The sequence below is a fragment of the Triturus cristatus genome, chromosome 12 (genome assembly GCF_964204655.1).
Source record: "Triturus cristatus chromosome 12, aTriCri1.1, whole genome shotgun sequence".
In the NCBI taxonomy this organism is placed as follows: Eukaryota; Metazoa; Chordata; class Amphibia; order Caudata; family Salamandridae; genus Triturus; species Triturus cristatus.
In genome coordinates, this window is record NC_140595.1 from 582,857,025 (window position 1) to 582,879,793 (window position 22,769).

A 22,769-nucleotide genomic window follows, 5' to 3' on the forward strand; every position below is an offset into this window, starting at 1 on the left:
GAACCTGCTCCTGCTAAACCCCGGCGCCTCCAGTGGTCAGCAACCTCGAAAACCCCGGAGGACCAGACTGTCTTGCTCCTCTAAAAGACTGGCACTCCCACGAGCAGTGGTTCTGCTCAAACAAGCAACAAACCCCTGGTGCTAGCCAGGAACCGCGACTTCTGCACACTCTGCACCCGCCGAGCCCGGCCTGTGCGAACAAAGACCACGAGGACGTCCCCCCGGCGACTGTGACCAAGAATCCAGCACCCAAGGACCCTCCTCAACGCTCCTGACTATGCCTGCAGCCTCAGAACCAGGGACTCCTCCAACGACGACCAGCAGAGGGTAAGATTTCCCAACGCCAAAAGGCACCCCTGCACCCGGCGCCCTGTGGCCCCCTGTGCCCAACTCCTGGGTGCCTACCTAACCTACAGCTTCCCAACTTACCTCTCGAAGTGGTGGTCGCACCTGAAGAATCTCCGTCCCCGAGCTTGCAGCCTTTGTTCATCTGGTAGCTTTTCCATTGAAATACATTGATCGCCCAACGGCTCAAAAGCACCCTGCACCCAGCCGCCCGAGTGTCTCTGGAAGTGCAACCTCTATCCTATCTTACTTCCCCACTTGCCCTGTGTGAGTTACCAGGAGCACAGCTACCACAGCCGCGTGGCCTGCCTGCTAGCAGCCACCAACCAAAGGCCCCCTGCCCGCCGTAGGCTAACATTGGGCCTAACTCTCTCTGCACCCGGCTGCCCCTGTGCCACTGAGGGTGTACCAACTGTACCTACCTGACCCTGGGAGACCCCAGTGTCTATGCCCAGAACCTTAACTCTGCCAGTCGAGTACTTACCTGAAAGCCGATAACCTACATTTTCTCCCTAGGGTAACATTGACTGGTTTCACTTGGAAATTCTTCTAAGTTTCGAGTTTTGAAACTTTAAAATATTCACTAAACATCAGCCGATCAACGAAAACGAAATTACTCACCTGTTATCAGGAGAGATCCCAGTGCTGGATCTTTGTTCCCAGCACTGACCCTACAAAGCAATTACAACTGCGATTTTCCAATAACCAAACTTTCCTCCATAGGATACCATTGCCTGGTTTTTGCCAGAAATTCTTCTGTGTCGATTTTTGAAACATACAAATATTCCTTAAAAATGGCTTGTGTAACAAAAACGATTTCTTTCAACTGTTTACAGGCGATGCACCAGAGCTGAATCCAGGATCCAGCCCTGAGTAAGAAAAACCTATGCAAAGTAATTGATATTGTGTTTACTTTAAAATTCCCATTGAGCTCAATGTTATAATTGTGTTTAACTTGTTTTGCCTATTGCAACAACTGTAACTATTGCATTTAAAAGCCTATTGCTTATTGAAAGTATTTAACTAAAGCATCTCATTCTGAGAAAGTATGTTGATACCTACTTGTGGTTCTAAAATAAAAATATATATTTTTATATACAAACCAATTGGCCTAGAGGTCAGTTCTTGAGTGTGTGAGACCATTTGCTGACTGAGTGTGTACAACAAATGCTTCACACTGTCCTCTGATACTGCCTTACTGCTCAACCAAGCTACCACTTTAGAGAGTAAGGTTATATCTAAGTTTAACCTCTGCAAAACATCTGGGAACTGTGGACTCTGAACCTTACTTTGGTGCAGTATATCTAGAGCCACTTTCTTACACTAACACATCCACACAATAATGTTTGGTAACTGTGCATGGTGTAGACATATGTCACCTAAGGAAATGTTACCAAAAGAGGCCACAGGTGCTCCTATTTTGCAAGTAGAATGTGCTCTAGGAGGTATAGTTAAAGTTCTTTTAGCTTTAACATGGTAAGTTTGAACCCTGAACTGTAAGATGCTGGAGATGGGCACCCTAACCTGTGAGAGATGCAACTGCTGTTAGTATGACTTGTGGAATCAGGCCGATGAAGGGCCGCCCTTTTGATACGTTTTGTGTTTTCCACCACTGCGGAGAGCTATGAGTGCGGCTGTCTATCAACACTAGATCGGTTAATTGACCCTGTGATTGTTTCCACTGACGTGCTAAGCATTCCTGTAGAGGGTGGATGTGTAATTTTGCCAGAGGCACTATTGCAATACATGATGCCATCATCCCTAAGAGTTGCATGAAAGTTTTGACTACTAGGTATTGGATGTTTTGAAAGTTTTGAATTCTGGCTGCACTAAGAGAGGCTAGAGCTGTGTGCGTGTTTAGCGTTGCTCCCAGATATGGTTGCAGTTGTGAGGGTTAAAAATGGGACTTCTGTGCATTGACTGTAAATCCAAATTGATGTAGAAGGTTTATGGTAGCTTGAGTGTGTTGTAAACATTTTTGCTGTGTGCTGGCTTTGATACGCCAATAGTCCAGATATGGGAAGACATGAATTTGTCTTCTTCCTAGATGAGCTGCTACTACTGCTAAACAACTTGTGAATACTCTGGGTGCAGTAGTCATTACGAATGGGAGTACTTTGACTAGATAGTGATTTCCTGCTATCACAAATCTGAGATATTTGCAATGTGCTGGGTGTACAGGAATAAGGAAGCATGTGTCTAGTGTACAAAGTCACCTTGTTGTAGGAAGTGGAAGCACTTGTTGAAGGGTAACCATATTGAAGTGTTCTGACAGGATGTATAGGTTTAACGTTCTGAGGTATACTGGTCGTAGAGACCCGTCCTTCTTGTGGCTTAGGAAGTAAAGTGAGTAAACTACTGATACTTGGTGTTGTAATGGAGCTGGTTCTATAGCTCTTTTGTTAGAAGAGTTTGTACTGCTTGTTTGAGGAGCTTTTGGTGTTATAGCAAGAGTTTGTGAGTGCAAGGTGGAATATTGGGAGGATTGCTGGTAAGCTCCAGGCATTAGGCATGTCCAATACCCATTTGTCTGATGTTACTGATTGCCAAATGGGAAAGAATTGTTGTAGTCTTCCCCCGACAGGTGTAAAATATTCGGGGGGGAATTGTAGGCAAGTCACTGTTTGTTGGAAGATGCAGTGGTATAGGTTGGTGTGCCTTTACCTCTGCCGTTAAAATTCTTTCCTCTGTACCTGCCTTTGTAGAAACCTCTTGATGGTGAGGGTTGTGTGTTTGACCTGAATGAGGACACATTGGGATCTGAGGAATTAACTTTGGATCCTCCTCTATAAAACGGGTGGTGCAAGGAGCCTCTCTTGGATGGTGACTGAAGTGCTCCCATTGATTTCACCACTTCTGTGTCTTCTTCATTTTCTCAAGTGACTCATCTACTTGAGATCCAAAAAGATGCTGTTTGTCAAAGGGAGCATTAAGAATAGTTTGTTGAACCTCCAGTTTAAACCCGGAGATTCTCAGCTATGCATGCTTTCTAAGAAGAATGCTGGTGTTAATACCCTTTGCTGCAGTCTCAGCAGCATCTAGTGCGCATCAGATAGAAGAATTAGATATTAATTCCCCCTCCTGCACTAATTATTGTCCTTTTTCCTGTGCTCTTCTAAGGAGATTATGGAGCAACTGCTTCATTTCATCCCAGTGGGCCCTGTCATATCTTGCTAATCGGCCTTGTGTGTAGGCTATACGCAAATGGTTGGCGGATTGTGCAGCCACCAGTTTCCCTGATGCATCTATTAACTTAAACTCTTTGTCTGGAGGAGGTGCATCTGCCGAAGTTTGGGAATTTGCTCTTTTCCGAGCATTGGACACAACTAAGGAATTTAAAGGTAACTGTCCTCTAATACAAATTGGATCCGTTGGAGGAGGTTTGTATTTGTCAACTCAGTGTTAAAATACGAGCCTGTACAGGGTCTTTAAAAACATCATCAGCATGTTGTATTATGTCATTTAACATGGGTAAAGATTGTGCGGTCCTATGTGATGTTCCTAAAGTTCAAATAAAAAATCCTCCTCTAAAGATTCCTTATGTAGTATAACCCAATGGTATGATGCTGCTCTACAAATTAACTCCTGGTATGCTCTGTTGTCATCAGAAGGTGATGGCTTTGTAGGGTATAGGTCAGGATCATCATCCATGGGAGGATCAATGTTCTAATCATTCCATGGATCTATTGGTGGCGGACTATCATCACCCCTAAAATCAATATCAGGCTGTGTGCTCAGAGAACCTTTTGGTGTAATGTCTTAAGGGTTTAGGCCTGGTAGTGGTGAAGATGGTGGAGGGGGTTGAGATGACCTCCCCAGGATTTTGCGGCGTTGAGTGGCAAATTTCACGGCAAAAAAAAGCAAAATTAACGGCCCAAAACCTAAAAATTTGCGGTATTTTTGCAGTGGGCAAAGAATGTGCCCGCCACAAAAATATCGAAGGCTTGTGCTCTGTCACTGCTGGAGACTGTGCTATGTCACAGTCTGTAACTTCGCAGAGTCTCCAGCAGCGCAGAGCCTGGAACCGGATGCTGTCTGATACCAAAGAGAGCAGATTACCATTTGAAACCTGCTCTTTTTTGAATCAGACAACTTATGCGTGCAGGGCAGCAGGGGTGAAGGGCAGGGAGGGGTGGGGGATGGGTGTGGTGGCAGAGAAGGTTGAGGGTGGGGAAAAAAAAAAATAGGAGACATGGGAGGTTAGGGGTTAGTCTTCAGGGGGGCACCCAAACGTGTGAGGCGGAAGGCTAATTGCTCAGAGGGAATCTAGCTGCATTTCAAAGGCTTTTAATGAGCATCTTATGTTTTCGGTGCCGAGCTGGACTTCTCCATTTTATCCTTTGGAGCCCAAGGTTTCGGATCCAAAGGCAATTTTTCTCGACCAGGTCCCGAGCCGGAAGGCTTGACTGTCTGTTTCAGTGCCAAGCCCAAGGGCGGGGCGTTGGAAGCAGCGTCTCAGTGCCGACCATTGCCAGAAGGCAGTGGTGGCCCAGAAGCTTTTGTTTGATGGAAGTTTGAGGGGCAAAGGGGCTTTGTTACTCACAGCACCCTGTCCCGCTAGCTGGGAGGTCGTCAACATGAACTCCACAGCACCATGACGGCAACACTGAAGACTGAGAAGTTTGGTATCAAACTTCTCAGCACATTAAACCCGCACTGATGCCAGTGTGGGATTTAATGTACAATGCACGACAGAGGGCAACTTAGAGTTGCCCCCTGAACCTAACCGACAATCCACGTCTTGTCTGAGGGGCTGCCTAGGCTGCCACACAGCAGACATGTTGCTGGACCTCTGGGTAGAGAGCCATCCGCTCTCCTGGGCCTGCAACAATGCACATCCTGGGCGAGGTGCTAGGTCTCCTCCCCCAGGATGGGCAGGGGAAGCTTCAAAGGCATGCCGCTTTTGTGAGCTTCTCCAGGCCACTTGCTGCACTCAACATCTGGCCCCCACCGGTTGTGACCCCCACTCTGGCGGGAAGACTGGTGGGGAAACCCCAAGGAAGGAAAGGGGGTGTGCCAGCCTCTGCCAACCCCACCCCTCAGGTGGGGGAGGCGAGGTGAAGCACATCTCCGGGCTCTCGCTATCTTGAAGATGGGGAGCCCTGCCCAATCAGGATTAGGCTACTGCCCCCCTCCCACAGGAGAGTGGCAGTATAGGGGGTGTACCCACCCCAAGGAAGGGACCCATTGGTCCCTGCCCTTTACCTACCTGTAACGCCCCTAAATTTAGTATTTAGGGGCACCCTGAACCTTCCTTCCACAGATTCCAAAACAAGAAAGAAGATCAAGAAACAGGAAGACCTGCTTTGCAGCTGCTAACAAGAGGAAGACACCAACTGATTTGGCCACAGCCCTACAGGCCTGTCGACCCTCGAACCTGCTCCTGCTAAACCACGGCGTCTCCAGTGGTCAGCAACCTCAAAAACCCCGGAGGACCTGACTGCCTTATGACTAACTAACTGGGACTCCCACAAGCAGTGGTACTGCTCAAAGCAAGTAACAAGCCCCTGGCATCAGCCAGGAACCACGACTCCTGCACACTTTGCACCCGCCAAGCCTGGCCTGTGCCGGAGTCAACAAAGACCACGAGGACGTCCCCCCCCCCCTCCCCCCGGCGACTGTGACCCTGAATCCAGCACCCAAGGACCCACCTTGACGCTCCTGACGACGCCTGTAGCCTCAGAACCAGGGACCCCTCCAACCGCGACCAGCGGAGGGTAAGATTTCCCAACGCCAAAAGGCACCCCCGGCGCCCTGCGGCCCCTTGTGCCCAACTCTTGGGTGCCTACCTATCCTCCAACTACCCAACTTACCTCCCGAAGTGGTGGTCGCACCTGAAGTGGTGGCTGCAAGCTCAGGATGGATCTTCATCCCCGAGCTTGCAGCCTTTGTTCGTCACGGAGCTTCTCCATTGAGCGCCCGACGGCTCAAACGCACCCTGCACCCAGCCGCCCGAGTGCCCCTGGCAGTGCAACCTCAAATCTAATCTACTTGCCCTGAGTAAGTGACCAGGAGCCCAGCTCCCACAGCCGCGTGGCCTGCTAGCCAGCAGCCACCAACCAAGAGCCCCCCTGCCTGCCATAGGATAACATTTGGGCCTAACTCTCTGCACCCGGCTGCCCCAGTGCCACTGAGGGTGTAACAACTGTACCTACCTGACCCTGGGAGACCCCCTGAGTCTATGCCCAGAACCTTAACTCTGCCAGTCGAGTACTTACTCAAAAGCAGATAACTCACTTTTCTTCCATAGGGTAACAGACTGGTTTCAGTTGGAAATTCTTCTAAGTGTTGAGTTTTGAAACTTTAAAATATTCATCTAAAATCAGCCGAATAACTAAAACAAATTTACTCACCTGCTACCAGGAGAGATCCCAGTGCTGGATCTTGGTGCCCAGCACTGACCCTGCAAAGTAATTACAACTGTACTTGCCTCTATCTTGATTTTCCTCCCTAGGATAACATTGCCTGGTTTTTGCCAGAAATTCGTATGTCGATTTTGCAAACTTACAAATATTCGTTAACAATCGCCTGTATAACAAAAACGCATTCTTTCAACTGTTTACAGGAGATGTACCAGTGCTGGATCCAGGATCCAACATTGAGTTAGAAAAAGTAACGATAACCCTACTTACCTGCTATGTGAATTTCCTCCCTTAGGATAACATTGGTGATTCTATGTCAAAAAGTTTCTAAGTGTCAACTTTTAAAATACAATAATATTCCTTAAAAATCACAACTAACCAAAACGTTTTTACTCAACTGTTTACAGGAGATGTCCCAGGACTGAAGCTAGGATCCAGTCCTGCGGTAAGAAAAGTAATCCAAAAAGTAATCAATTGCATTTAACTAGAAATTCCCATTGAGCTCAATATATAATTGTGTTTGAAATTGTGTTGCCTATTGCAACAATTGTGTCTATTGCATTCAAAAGTCTATTACCTATTGAAAGAATTTATCTAAAGCATCTCATTCTGAGAAAGTATATTTTGATACATATTGTTGGTTCTAAAATAAAACTATATATTTTGATACAAAACCATTGGCCTAGAGTTCAGTTCTTGAGTGTGTGAGACCAGTTGCTGACTGAGGTTCTACAACAAATGCTTTACACTGTCCTCTGATGCTGCCTTACTGCTCGACCAACCTACCACTTTAGAGAGTAAGGTTATATCTTCTAACTTTAGCCTCTGCCAAACCTCTGGGGACTGTGGACTCTGTGCACACTTTACCTATTTGGGAACGGTATATACAGAGCCACTTTCTTACAACTGCCCTCAAAGAGCTGCATGCAAACTGCAAGGAAAATACTAGAGCTATATATTTTTTGCCAGGTCTTTCGTTGTCCCAATATTGCAAAAGGGGTTAATTTGGGTAGTAATCAATTCTTATTTTTAAAGAAAACCCCTAACAATGGTGTTACATTTTAAATTCTGAATTTGTGCTTTTCCAGTCCGAGGACTCAAACTATACTGCCTACCAGAATGGATGAAATGTGACTCCTAATCCTTGTAGCCTTCTGTCTTATGTAACATTTCCTATACTCTGATTTACACATCAATGATTGATTGTCTCTGTGCAGTGCATGTGTGATATAAAGTGTTCTGACAAATTAAACTGGTATGAGTGGCGCTATAAAACTAAATGTATCTAAGAGACAGTGGTTATGGAGACTTGAGGGGCACTGTTAAATGGTGGTAGTGAGGGAATCAGTGGCGAAGGTGGTCATTGGGAGGGTGCACCAACAAACGTTGTCGCACAGGGCGCCACCAGTGCTAAAGCCGGCCCTGTGCCTTTGCCTAACAGACTTGTATATATTTAACTATCCATCTTGCCAAACCACACTGAAATGGGGTTTTACCAAGTGCGGTTCAACAAACACGAAAAGTGGGTTTTCCTTACGGGAAAGCTTACAACGCCATTCCGTGAACTAATAAAAGATTTTTCAGCGGATCATGATGGAAATCATTAAATTGCACAGGAAGGAAGTGGCTTAAAAAAAAAAAAAAACTTTTGGCCTTGTACACCCACATTAATGTTCCTTGTGGGGAATAGAGGATCTTTAGGCCCTCTATGAATGCTTGGATGACTGGAATTCTTAAGGAGTAAATGTGTTGCCTATTTTGTATAAAAGCAGAAGGTACATCAGATAACATATGAAGAAGCCTTGCACCGAAGCTTTAAGAGACTATATTCTTGTATAGACAGGATAGCCAAAGTTTCCACTTTGCTGCATAACATACATGTGTAGTAGGATTGTGTGCCTCTTGCATATCAGCAAACTCTTCAGGCCATTTGAAATACCCAAACACTAAAACCTTAGGTGCCAAACCGCAAACTTCAATTTTTTGAGGTTTGTAGCTCAGCTGTCCCCGATGAGTTAAAAGGATCAGCCTTGACAGGAAGCTTCTTGGGTAGATGATGTATATATTTGTAAAAAGCGCCATCACCTGCGAAGGTATCCTGGTCTAGCCCTGCCTGACACTTGTAGAAGCACTGAGAACCGCGATATTTTGCCCACATGGTGCTAACAGAATGAGGGTCAGACGTTTGCCTGAGATACCTACTGCGTATGGAAGCAGAGGTAGTGGAGAAAAGCACAAGCAACTTTATTGTATTTATTTATAGAGTTTAGTATAGGGCGAATGTGACTCTGGAGGGTATCATGACGAGAAGTCGAGTAACAATTGGTCTAGTAGACAGGAAAACATATGCGTGAGAGTCGAACAGGTCATCCAGTAAAATTGGATAACAGGGATTGGATTGGGCTGAAGTCAGTATTAGGAAGGAGTGTCAACATAAGAGTTTGGTATCTGTACCTTTTCAATGTCACCAATGTATTGACTTAGGGTAAAAACTTAGTCAGTAGATAAGATTTGGCTTCTTTTTTGAAGGAGGCGGCAGAGGAAATTAGGTGAAGGTTCGGTGGTAAGGAGTTCCATTTGTGAGGATCTGCTGCCCCCTGATTTTTCTAGCTTTTGGGCCAGGTAACTCAGGGTATTTTAATGTACCGCTTTGTGGGTCATGCAAGCAATTTTCAGTTGGATTCTTGTTTCTTATGTAACCAGTTTAAGAATTTTAGGGCTGGTGAGATGTGCGCATTTTTTTGTTTCAAGGACGAGTCTTGCTGCTGCATTGAGGAGAGGGGCCAGTTTGCATCTAGGTAGGCCACATAGTGTGGCACCACCATAATCCAGTCTGGGCAATACTAGAACTTGGACTGCTTGTTTTAGGCCTTCGTGTGGTAGGTAGGGTTTAAGTTTGCATAGAATGCTCAGTTGGCAGTTTGCTCCTTTGGTGGCGGCACTAATGTGATCCTGCATATTTAGGTGTTTGTCTAATGTAATTAATGTAATACCTTAAGATCTGGCAGAGTCTATGATGTGGGCGAGCATTTGAGGGCTGTAAGATGTTTCATCCACAGATCAATCTTGGGGTTATTAGGCGGAAACATGAGAAGAAATTCAGTTTTGGCAGCATTGAGTTTGAGATGGTTAACGTGAGCCAGAGGTGCGCGTTTTGTAGGATGGAATTGAGGGATATGATGTCCTGTGGGAGGCGATTTTAAGATACAGCAAAGTGTCATCCGCATACATATGGTAGAGGATGTTAGAAGTTTTGCCAGTGGTTCCAGGAATAGGATAAAGAGAATGGGTGAGAGGGAAGATCCTTGAGTAACGCCAAGAGTGATTGCGTGGGACTTGGTGAGAGACCCCTGACCAGCTCATCTAGACAGTGTTTTCCATGTACTGTGGGTGTGGGTACCTGGAGGTGAAGCTTGGCCACTTTACACTGTCTGTGTGGTTAACAGACCAATTGGGAATATCTCTTGTTTGTAGTAGAAATAGTTGGGGGATCTAGCTCCAGTTAGTGTACTTGTCAATGCACCCAGCTTTGCAGGTTTGCAAAATCATATTCCACCCTGGTAGGTGCTGAGCTAAGAGTTGTATCAGACTGCGAATGGTCCACTGCCAGATCTTTTGGGCTAAGGAAAACACATAATTCCGTACTGTACTATGGCTATGCAGGAGGCCATCATCCAACAGTTTCATTACGGTTCTCACAGTTAATAGGCACATTATCTGAAAAGAAAGAAGCAGCAGTCTTTGAAATGTAAATCACTCTTTCTTGGTTTTGGAGGCTTTTCGCCCGTAACACAGATTAATATTGCTCCTAGAAATGGCTGAACTTGCTGTGGTTTGAGATGGGACGTTAGGCATCTACGGTTAACTCTAACCTGTGTAAGAATAACACTCCTGCTTGAGTGAGTATTAGGCATTGCTATCAACTGCGTCCATCATCCAAACCCCGAGATATTGAAACACATGAATGGCACTTAAGCAAAAATTGTGCAGCAACCACTGTAGACATGCTGTAAATACACTTTAGGGTGTTGTGCCTCTGAAGGGAAGAACCTTTAACTAGTAGTGCTGCCCACTTACAAAGAATCAGAAGCAGTGGTGATGTACCACATAAATGGGTATGTGGAGGTAGGATTCTTGGAGGCCAAGAGTAATCATGTAATCTCTGTCATAGCAGAGGGGTGACATCCTACAGATATGTCATTCTGAAATGCTCTGACATTGTAGGGATTTAACAGCCTGAGATGAAGAATACAAGAATACAAAAAAGTGATGAATGAAATACTTCCATTAATATCACCCACTGGTACTTACTTGGGGCTGTAATTCTAGTCCATCTTTTTTGCCCACGCTGATACCGTAGAGGAGGCCCAGCAATGTGGAAATCAGTTTGGTCCTATTCTAAAACAAACAGTTCAGCCCAAACTGCCAATCAAGTTCCTCTCTGAACACAAGCATCCCAAGATCAGTTTCGGCCTATGTGGGCTTATTCAGTCGAGTGTCGCTTGGTTCCAGTGACCCACACGTGGGCATATCCGTTGCACCTAGTGCATCCCAATGAAGTCAGACCGCAATGTACAATCCTTTTTCGGGATGAGCCAGTACAGTGGGTACACTCCTTGGCCCGAATGGTGAGGGGTTACAAATTTGATGGTACCTTTGCCAATGAGTGCTTGCACTTTCTCCTCCCTGAGCAGCAGCTAACGTTTCAAGCTGACAGTTCATCAGTGCGTATTAAACTCATGAAAGGCAACAATGAGTTTCATAGGGCGCATAACTGCCTAGCCAGTTACTTCACAAGCATTCCAAGTGGAGCAGGAATATGCTACTTACCAGTATGCATCTGTTCTTGGCATGTAGAGCTGCAGATCTACACACTTTTGCATAGATCGCCATCTGGTGTTGGGCCCAGATGTTTGCAGTTTGTTTTTCCTCTTGGAAAGTCTTTGGAAGTCATGAGGTCGGGGACTCCTCCCTTGGTCCGTATTGCGCATGGGCTTCGGCTCCATCCTCAGATTGTTTTTCGCTAACAGGGAAACCCGTCTCCGAGCAAGTGAAAGACATGAAAGGAATATGCTACTTACCAGTATGCAGCTTGTTGCTTGGTTTGCACATCTACACAGTAATGTTTAGTGAAAGTGTGCGGTGTTGACCATGTAGCTGCTTTGCAGATATCATTTAATGGGATGTTCCCTAGAAAAGCCATAGAAGCCCCTATCTTTCGTGTAGAGTGGGCTTTAGGGGGAACGGATAGCGTGCGTTTTGCCTTGTGGTAGCAAATTTGTATGCATTTTACAATCCACCTAGCTATCCCTGATTTAGAGATGGGGTTGCCCTTGTGTGGTGGAGAGAAAGAGACAAACAGTTGTTTTGTCTTTCTGAAAGGTTGTGTTCTCTGGATATAGTAAAGTAAGGCCCTTTTAACATCCAGTGTGTGTAGAGCCCTTTCTGCAACAGTTTGAGGTTGCGAGAAAAAAAACGGTAATTCTACCGATTGGTTTAGATGAAAGGGGGAAATGACTTTGGGTAGGAATTTTGGGTTGGTACGGAGGACAACCTTGTTCGGGTGCATTTGGAGAAAAGGTTCTTGTATAGTAAGTGCTTGTATCTCACTGACCCTTCTAAGGGAAGTGATGGCTACAAGGAAAGCTGTTTTCCATGTGAGAAATTGCAGTTCACATTTATGCAAAGGTTCGAAAGGCGGTCCCATTAGCCTTGAGAACTATATTTAAGTTCCACACAGGTGAGGGTGGTACTCTGCGGGGAATTATTTGTTTGAGGCCTTCCATGAAGGCTTTAATGGCAGGCACTCTGAAAAGTGATAGGTGCTGTCTGTTTTGTAGGTAAGCGGCAATTGCTGCGAGGTGTAGCCGAATGGATGTATATGCTAGGTTACACCTTTGTAGATGGAGTAAGTAGAATATAATGTGCTGTATAGCTACATCTAGAGGGTTGATTGTGTTGTTATGGCAATAAACAACAAATCTTTTCCACTTTGCAGCGTAGCAGGCTCTAGTAGTAGTAGGGCGTCTAGCTTCTCTGATGACGTTCATACAGTCAGGGGGAAGGTTAAGGTATCCGAATTCTAGGATCTCAGGAGCCAGATCGCAAGGTTGAGCTGAGCTGGGTCCGGGTGTCTGATCTCTCCATGGTTCTGGGTTAGGAGGCATGGTGAGAGGTGTAACTTTTGGTGTGGCAATACCGAGAGATCCAGCAGCGTGGTGTACCACGGTTGTCTGGCCCATGTTGGAGCTACTAGACTCAGTGTGAGGGAGTGCTGTTGTAGCTTTCGCACCACTAATGGAATTAGTGGGAGAGGTGGAAAGGCGTACGCAAATTTGCCTGACCAGTTCAACCATATCGCATTGCCTTTGGACAATGGGTGTGGGTATCTGGTGGCGAAGCTTGGGCATTTTTTGTTTTCGTGGGTGGCGAAGAGGTCTATGTGTGGATGCCCCCACATCTGAAAGAACGGGTGAAGAACCTGCGGGTGAAGTTCCCACTCGTGGATCTGCTGCGTTTGTCTGCTGAGCAGATCTGCCATAGTGTTTTGGACTCCTGGAACATGTTGGGCTAGGAGAAAGATTTTGTGTGGAATTGCCCATCTCCATATGCTCTGTGCTAGTTGAGAGAGCTGTGGAGAGTGTATGCCGCCTTGTTTTTGAATGTAGTACATGGCCGTCATGTTGTATGTGCGAATAAGGACTGCCTTGCCTAAAATGTGTGTGTGAAAAGATTTTAGGGCTAGAAAGATTGCCAGTAACTCCAGATGGTTGATGTGGAGTAACTTTTGTTGCGGCGTCCATGTGCCCTGCACTGTGAGGTGTAATAGATGAGCTCCCCAGCCGGACAGCGATGAGTCTGTTAGGATTATTTGTAGAACCGGGTCCAGGAACGGTCGACCTCTGGAAAGATTTGTGGTGTTCCACCACTGCAGAGAGGGATGGGTGCGACCGTCTACCAACACCAGATCTGTCAGTTGCCCCTGGGCCTGGTTCCATTGGCGCGCTAAGCACTCTTGGAGTGGGCGCATCTGGAGTCTTGCATGAGGCACTATGAAAATGCAAGAGGCCATCATCCCTATCAGTTGCATAAACACTCTTGCTGGGAGAGAGTGTTGAGGTATGAGTCTTTGACGCAAAGCCTGAATGCTTGCAATCCTGGCAGGATGGGGGTAGGCTATGGCTTTTGGAGGTGTCTATGGTGGCACCGAGGTATTGCTTTGTGTGGGATGGTATCAGCTGGGACTTTTGGTGGTTCACCGTGAAGCCTAGCTGGTGAAGTAATTGGATTGTAGTGGCGGTGTGATGTACACATTGGTTGTAGGACGTGGCTTTTATTAGCCAGTCGTCCAAATATGGGAAGACGTGAATGTGCTGTCTTCTGAGGTGTGCCGCCACTACCGCTAGGCACTTGGTGAATACCCTTGGTGCTGTTGTGACCCCGAATGGGAGCACCTTGAACTGGTAGTGTTGCCCGTTCACTACAAATCTGAGGTACTTTCTGTGAGCATGGTGTACCGGAATGTGAAAGTATGCGTCTTTCAAGTCCAGTGTGGTGAGAAAGTCGTTCTGGGAGAGGAGCGGAAGTACCTGCTGAAGTGTTACCATGTGAAAATGGTCCGAATGTATGTATGTATGTGTTTAGAGGCCGGAGATCTAAGATGGGTCGTAGAGTCTAGTCTCTTTTTGGTATCAGAAAATATAGGGAGTAGACCCCTAAATTTTGCTGATTGGTGGGGACTTGTTCTATCGCCTGTTTTTGTAGGAGAGAGATTACCTCCTGTTTTAGTAACGTGGAATGTTCTTGTGACATTGAGCGTTGCCTGGGTGGAATAGACAGTACCCTGAACGATTAATTTGGGTCACCCATCTGTCTGATGGTCTCCCAGACGTGAAGGAAATTTTGTAGCCTGCCCCCGACCGGAGTGGGATGGTCTGGAGGGAGCAGGGGGAAGTCATTGGGTAGGCGGTGTGGCAGAGCGGGCGGTATTTGTTTTGCCTCTGCCTTTATTGTTATAGCCTCTATAGCCGCCTCTTTGATAACCCCTTGTGAAGGTGGATTGAGCAGGGGATTTGTAGGAAGTGGACGCGCTATCTGAGGAGTAGCCTCTAGCTGTACCCCGAAAGGAAGAGCGGCGAAAGGAGCGTCTAGGAGGGTGTGACTGCAGGGCTCCCATAGATTTCGCCGTATCTGTGTCCTTCTTCATCTTCTTGAGGGCCTCATCTACCTTTGGACCGAATAGATGTTCTTGATCAAATGGATGATTTAATATGGAGGCTTGTACCTCAGGTTTAAAGCCTGAAACTCTCAGCCAAGCGTGGCGACGGAGGAGGACACTAGTGTTAATGGCCCTGGAGGCTGTGTCTGCTGCGTCTAAGGCACATCGTATAGAGGTATTAGTTATGGTCCTACCCTCTTGAATTAATTCATTGGGCCTATTTTTGTATTTTTCTGGGAGATGGTGCATGATGGTTTCTAGTTCATCATAATGCGCTCGGTCATATCTGGCCAATAGCGCTTGAGTGTTGGTGATACGCCATATATTGCCTGTGACGCAGTGCGCTTTCCTGACGCGTCCAGTAGCTTGGACTCTTTGTCAGGTAGTGGTGCTTCGCCTGACGCCTGGGAGTTTGACCTCTTCCGTGCAGTGGAGACTACTAGGGAATCCAGCTTTATACTTTTTATCTATGCGTGGGTTAATGACCCTAGCCCTGACTGGGTCGTTACAAACCTCTGGCGCATGTTTTATTACCCCCTTGAGCATAGGTAGTATTGAAGTAGACCTATGTGCGGTATCAAAGGTGTCGAGGAGGTAATCTTCCTCTACCGGGTCAGTGTGTAGCTCTACCCCGTGATAATGTGCCTCCCTCTGAAGTAGGTGGTGAGTCTTCTGGTGGAGATGGCCTGGATGGATAAAGGTCATCTTGTGGGACATCTGGAATGTCTGGGTTATTATAATTGTCCCATGGGTCCGGGGATCCTGTAGGGGTGGGGTCTTGTGGCACATCCCCTGGATCGTAGTATGGGTCCCCCTGATCATCATGGTCTGGAGACGGGGTCGGAGAGCGATGAGGCGGGGGTGGGGGTGGGGCAGGCACTCTGAAAGGGGAGGTAGCACAGTCTTTCCTCTTTGGAGGTGGAGGCGGAGCCGGTTTGTCCAAATGTCTCTTTTTAGAAGTGCCAAATGTCCAGTTTTTGGATCCTTGGTAAGTGTCTTTTGCAAAGGATCCGGTGTAAACAGTTCCTGAGACAATGTTTGTTCGGTCGGCGCCGAAGGTTTCGGGGCTGATGGCTTTTTAGGCTTGTCCGTGCCGTGCTTTTTTGGAGCCTCCGATTTTTTGTTCGGTGCCGAGGTAGGCTTCGGCGCGGGATTGTCGGTGCAGAGGGCCTTATGATGTTTGGTCGGTACCGAAAGGCTGGGTTTCGACACCGAGGGCTTTGGTGCGGATCTCGGTGTCGAGGTAGAGGCCGGTCTCTTTTTCGGTGCCGAAGTGTGTTTATCGGCACCGCTGGCAGGTTGGCTCGAGCCCGAGCCGCCGGAAGGCATATTAGGCTTCTTCACCGGGCCCGAAGGTGGGGTATTCGAAGCAGTGTCTTTGGTCTTGCCTAGGTCGGGAGGCGAAGGCGTGACCGAAGCCTTTTTGGGTGTCGGCGTGGGTGTGGGAGGGGGTATATTACTCACGACCCTCTGCGCCGGGGTGATGTCCTCCACATCCGAATTGTCGGCTTCGGAAGCACTGACGAGGTCATCTTCGGTGTGCTGCTGTCCCGGAGCTTCGACGTCGTCCCGAAGATGTCGAATGGAACGGAGGTCGAGGAGTGCGCCATGTTCCGTCTGGCCCTTTGATCTCAAATAGTCTTTTTCGATCTGAAAGACTTGCAGGTGGGACAGTCTCGAGCCTCGTGTTCAGGGGAGAGGCAGAGGTTGCACACCTCATGAAGATCGATGTGGGGGAATTTGGACCCACATCGAGGACACTTCTTGAATGGAGTTCTTTCCATCAGCCGGGACCGGAGCTTGGATAGGCCCGAAGGCCGCCGTCGACGACTGGAATCGAAGGTGTGTCGAAGAGAAGGTGATTGAGGAGATCAGTATCTGAACAATACCGCGATGAGTGAGGATTCCGCTTCGATCGTCGAACTGCAAATGTTCGGAACCAGAGTGCGAAGTATTACATCTGAGCCCGATGGCGGAAAAAAACAATCTGAGGATGGAGCCGAAGCCCATGCGCAATACGGACCAAGGTAGGAGTCACTGACCTCGTGACTTCCAAAGACTTTCCAAGAGGAAAAACAAACTGCAAACATCCGGGCCCAACACCAGATGGCGATCTATACAAAAGTGTGTAATCTGCAGCTCATATGCCTCGAACACAATCTTTCCCACTTCCAGTATCCAGCAAGATTGTCACAAAACTACTCTCACTTTGAAGTCCAAGAAAAGTAAACACCAAGCTCTCTCGGAAGACAGCCTTTCATTTGACCTCTGTCTTTAAATGCACAGCAAATTTGACAAGAAGATTTATAGGCCTGTTTACAGAAAGGAGCACTCATGGAAGAATACAAAGCGAGTCGGTGTGAAAAGTCTTACTCTCTGGGAGGGACAAACTGACCCTGGATAGCCTAAATCAAAGCCAGCAAATCACCATGAGTTACAAACCGCGAAGCCAATGGAAAGCACGGGCGGAATGCATTCCCAGGTGAGCTTTTTCAATGCCTCCAAGATGTCTTTAGCAAACCAGAGAGTTGCACCATCTCACAGTCTTCACCCTAAATATACCTATTAAATGCATTGCCATCAATGAAGATATGCAACTGCCACACCAGAACTACAACTACAACAGCCTAAAGCAGGAACTATCCTTTCCTAACAAACAGTGTCCTAAAAATGAAATGCTTCATGGACGCAGCTCTGTGAACTCTGCAGAAAGTAAACCAAGAACACATATTTAGCTAAAATTTTCATCTCTATAAAGGTTACGGGTTGGACAAATCCCATAAATCTAATTGCTGCAACATATAAATATGTCCTAGTTTCTCAATTATTTTTCTTAACTACAGAGACAAGCATCCAGAACTCAGCACAAATTAAAAATAATTCATAAGGGGAGTTCCATGGTTGGACACATTCCTTACCTTTCTAAAATGTGCAAGCATGTCAGGGCTTCTCTCGCACATCTCTGTGAGCAATACGACAGACGTGTGAAGAACACCTTCAAGATCAACAAAGAAATGTGAAAGTCAATGAAACTGCTCATGAGAGTTCAACCATCTGAGAATATTATACCTATAAACAATCAACTGGACTATTCGTCTACTGAGCTCTCAAGACTGAAAAGATTATTTGCATGCATTCTTTATTTATAATATCCTGCGTTCCACTTGAATTTCTTTGGGGGCCGTGGTCATTCAGAAGCCACTAGTCCGTACCTCTGTGAGTACTGTTATTTACCACAGAGTGCCCCGGGGTACCAATACTTCTGCACTTCAGTTAGATAACTAAATGACTTTCTTCAGGCACTTGACTATCCAGGATTAATGAAAGGCTTAAATTGAGCAGAAGGTATGTATAAATATTTCACACACAGCAATGACCAGAAACTCAGACTCTGTGCTTCAGCGTCAAAGAAAGTCAGACTTTTACAAGTAGCAACAACAATTAAAATAGGATACAAATTAAAAACAAGAAAGTGTTTGTTTGGAATTCAAAAAACTTTTTTGATTTACAAACTAAACACTAGATTTTCTAGAATATAACTATACCCAATGTTATCCAAAAGTCATGTGATTGAGCTGTCTCCAGAAGCTTCAGACCGTTTCAGTTCTCTTATTACATTGATGCAGTATTTTACAGTTCAGTCGAATGGGAAAGAAGGGAGAGACAGAGACACCAGTGATCTAAATTAGCACCCTAGCTATAAGCTATTCAGCCCTGTCGGGATACTGGAGTCCAACCAGTAAACAGCAAGGAATGTAACCCTACAGCTCTATCAGCCTCAAAATAACTTGTCTATTGTCATGCTTTTTTTTTTTTAAAGGCCAAATAAGCTGTGGTCAGTTCGTGGCTCTTTGGCAGTGCCTATTCTTTGAGTAAAATGCTAGTCAGATCTTTAATCAGCTGGGGTTTCTTCAGATCTTCCAGCTGTCTGGGGAAGCCCCTCAAGCAACATCACTTTCAAGTCCAAAAAGCAAAATGTTCCAATAATTCTAGCATGTCTTCTGCCTGAGGGAGGGAAAAGACCACCAAAGATGTAGTGCCTGCCAGTACATCTATCAAATACTAGAGTACAGGGCAAAGCCCTACTGGATCCAAAAGATATGGGGTTGCTAATATTACATCCTTCGTGACCTCAAACTTTATTACTGAAAAAAGTGTTGAGGGTGTTACAAAGTACTCTTACTATCCTGTTACATTTTGAATTGAGTCAAAAAGTTTTGAAACCACAGTGCGGATTAGACCATTATATACTAGGTGGGACTATGGATCTGACATTTACAAACGTTTTTGGCGAGGTACTAAGTAGTAGAGGAAATACGAACATTAAATGTCTCTGGAGCGTACATGATCATCTACGGTCATCTCTCTTAACTTATTAAAGATTGCACACTGCAGTCCCTTAAAACTGTAAAAACTGGTTTGAACTTGAAATATTTGCAAATGAGACGAGTTTGATCTATCTTCTAGGGGTCCTCCTATACCTGAGCAATATGTGGACTATGTGAAACCACAATTAGCAAAATGCCTGCTCATAAAACTTCTACCGGGTTGCTATGAGAATATGTAAGTCAGTCAGTCAGTCAGTCAGTCAATCAAAACACTTTATTCGATTAAATTAAAATCATAAAAGTACAAATTTCATACAATAGATAAAAACAATCAAAGAACAGGATGCATACCGACAATATTTACAACATATCCACAAAGTTAAAAATACCATACCTTTTAACAATCACTAAAAGGTCAGTCAGGATTACACAAGCTGGGATGGATTTTTAGTTTGCAACGAACGGCTGCCACCAAGAAATTTGCCACACTAAAAACAGTGCGGGTACTGCTCAACTGCTGAAGAAATAACAGAGCAGGTCTAACTTGTAAAAAGCCGGCTTCCTTCAGAATTGGGAGCAAATATTTTTTCCGGCTAGCAGAATAAAACTCACAAAACATGATCAAATGCAGTGTGTCTTGGAATGAGAAATTTTCACATTGGCACGGCCTGCTACATTCAGGTTTGCCCCAGGACGGATAAAAACCAAGTGAGTAATGAATCAGGTTAAATCTAAATCTCAGTAGTAAAAATCTATGGTGTGAGAAACAATGCGTAAGTAGGGTTCCAGCGAGGGAGATAAGAGAAGCATAAAATGCGCTCTAACACGTGGTTTTGTAAGTTCCCTTTCTTCGCGATCCAATTTTGCCCAGTCTATAAAAGACTGCTTAATCCATACTACACCTGCCTTAACAATATGTAATGGGGATGAGAAAAGCTCAGGACGCCCAAGACGGGAGAACGCCGCTCTAACGTACTCCAGCCAGGGTATTCTTTTAACATTGTCCATAGCTAGAATATCATTAAGAATCATATGGTTGAGAGTAATTTCCTGATTTAACCAGGTTTTCGCCCAACACAATAATGGGGCCATCTTCAGTTTATCCGTAACATAACCCAGGCCAACCTCCGAGTGAATAGAAAAAATGGGGGTAGATTGGGGAACTGAGAGCAAGTGTCTCAAAAATCTATTTTCTACCACTTGAATCAGGTCCTGAGCAACATAACTAAGGGTGGGCGTAGTGGGGCTACGTGAAGCAGCACGTAGTGTGCCCAAATCTACGCACACTACGCGCTCCGCGTAGCCCCACTACGCGCCACCCGCCTCTCGCCCGCCCTCCTTTTAAAACATACCCTGAATTTATAATAAATAAAAGTAAAGACACTTACCTGAAGCGCGGCGTCTCCGGGGCTCCCTCTTCCTGGTTTCAAACTTCTTGCGAGAAATGCGCATGCGCGGGTGTCCGCGCATGCGCATTTGTCAGAAGAAGTTGGAAACTAGGAAGAGGGAGCCCCGGAGACGCCGCGCTTGAGTTACTCAACATCGCACGGATGAACATTAAAATCGCCCATAAGGACGATCTCGAAACCAGTGTTTTGTTTTTGATTGTTTTTGACTGTACTCTAAAATGAAACATTGCAAAGCGGCCACATGTTGATTAAAGTCAACACAGTCCCTAGAGTTATAAAAATTAATCATTAGAAGGCCCATTCAACACAAAGAAAGTTATTCGAATCAGAAACCAGACGAATAAATGTGCCCTTCAATTGTAGTGCAGAAAGAAATATTAAACCCCCTTTCGCTCGTCCCGCCCCACCCATGACTGCCGGTACATCAAAGCTAGAATAGCCATCCAAACAAAAGTTGCTTGAGGGGTCCCATGATTCCTGCATGGCAATAATATCGTATTTACCTAAAAAAATCAAGCCAAATTGGATCCGCTCTCTTGGATCTAATCCCAGCAACATTCCAACTAATTAATTTACAACTAACCCCTGCAGCAGGGGTTACGTAACAGGGTACGGGTGGCTGATCCGACACGGTCAGTCAATCATTTGCCTCCAGATTAGACAATGGGGAATAGTAATTGTTCAAAATCAGATTAGTGGGATGGGGCAAAGAAACATTAGTAGGTAACTGCCAGTCTTCAAACCTTGGCATCTCCCCAGAACTTTGACACCCCACTATGGTTGGATGTCTGTGAGAAGGTTGTGGCCTAGGGGGTGGGGGGGGAGAGTGTTTTTAACAGCACGAGATTCATTGGAATGACTGTGTGTGCCGCATGACATTTTTATTGGGGGTGGGTAGAAAAACTCTAGGGGGACTGGTCTAATTCCCTTTAACACTACCTCTGACCCATCCCAAAACAGTGTATCTACTATGTCAGGGCTGTTAAAGTTGACTATTACACAATCACCCACAAGCCGCTTCGGGCGCCGCCCAACCCACCCCACCCTTCTCGCCATGATGATATTGGAGGAGATGTCCAGTCCCGCACAGCTGAAGGCTGTGCACCAAGATCTAGTCACCCTCAACAGATCATGAGTAGATTCCAACACTCCCACACGGAGCGGTGGGACCCCTACAAATACAGCCACCAATGGGGCCGGTTCCGGGGGAAGGTTAAGGGTAACCGGACAGCCCCTTGCCTGCCTCACACTTCGACCCAAGGGCTGGACCACATCATGGCTAGCCATGCGTGGCGTGTTACCAGAGGTGTGCCTGCCTAATAGCGGCTGGACAATGGAAGGGGCTGGACCCATGCTCTTCACCCTGCCTGGGGTACTACAGTTCACACGAGGACATGGCTGGTTCGTTGGCCCCAAAGGCACTCCCATGCCCCCCTCTGGCCTTTGTGGGCTATGCATAGCCTGACTAACCCCCATTTGTTGTGAGCTAAACTCTTTAATGGAGGCCACAATTTTGGTCCATTTGTTAAGCAGGTTAGCAACACAAACGTTCAACGTCTCAACAATATCTTTTGCAATGCCCACAAGTAGCGGTTCCAATCGTGAGGTAATTATGTCTTCCAGTAGTTCCACCGAAAGGTTCCCTGTTGGGCCCTCAATAGTCTGCGGAGCTTTAGGGGGTTTGGACCGTTTAGCGTTCTTCTTACAGAGCCTTTCAGGCCCTACATTACCCTGGACATGTTGCCCCAGTTGAACAGCAACAACCTGGGTAGCGTTAGCAAAATCGCTCACGATGGGTGGATTAGACACAACCACCACAGGCTCCAGGGGTATGCTAGGCACTGCCACACAGTCAGTAGGTTCGCAGGGCAAAGAGGGAGGTACCAACCCAAGTTCCTGCTCTGCGTTAGCAATTTCTTTAGATAAGACCCCAACTGCAGTTGACAGATAGGAAATTATGCGGTCTGATTTTCTGGCAACCTTAGCTTTCTTCCCTTCCGCCTCCAAAGTAACTTGTTTGCGCTTTGGGAGGGTGGCCCGGCCCGGCCTCTTTCGGCCGTAGACGGCCCGCCCTTTGCCCGGCGCCGCCCGCGCGCACCACGCGGGC

The 22,769-nt window shown here is 46.3% G+C and overlaps 1 protein-coding gene across 4 annotated transcripts in view; it reads right to left on the bottom strand.

The window, feature by feature from the left end:
• The window catches only part of AP1G1 (adaptor related protein complex 1 subunit gamma 1), a 691,372-nt gene that overhangs the window by 447,699 nt on the left and 220,904 nt on the right, over positions 1–22,769 (bottom strand). For 2 of the 4 annotated variants that reach the window (XM_085636792.1, XM_085636793.1), the window contains one exon: positions 17,835–17,920. In XM_085636792.1, the coding sequence (XP_085492918.1) occupies positions 17,835–17,920 (86 nt within the window). The remainder of the gene's footprint in view (positions 1–17,834; positions 17,921–22,769) is intronic. The other 2 variants (XM_085636794.1, XM_085636795.1) reach the window with 1 other exon arrangement.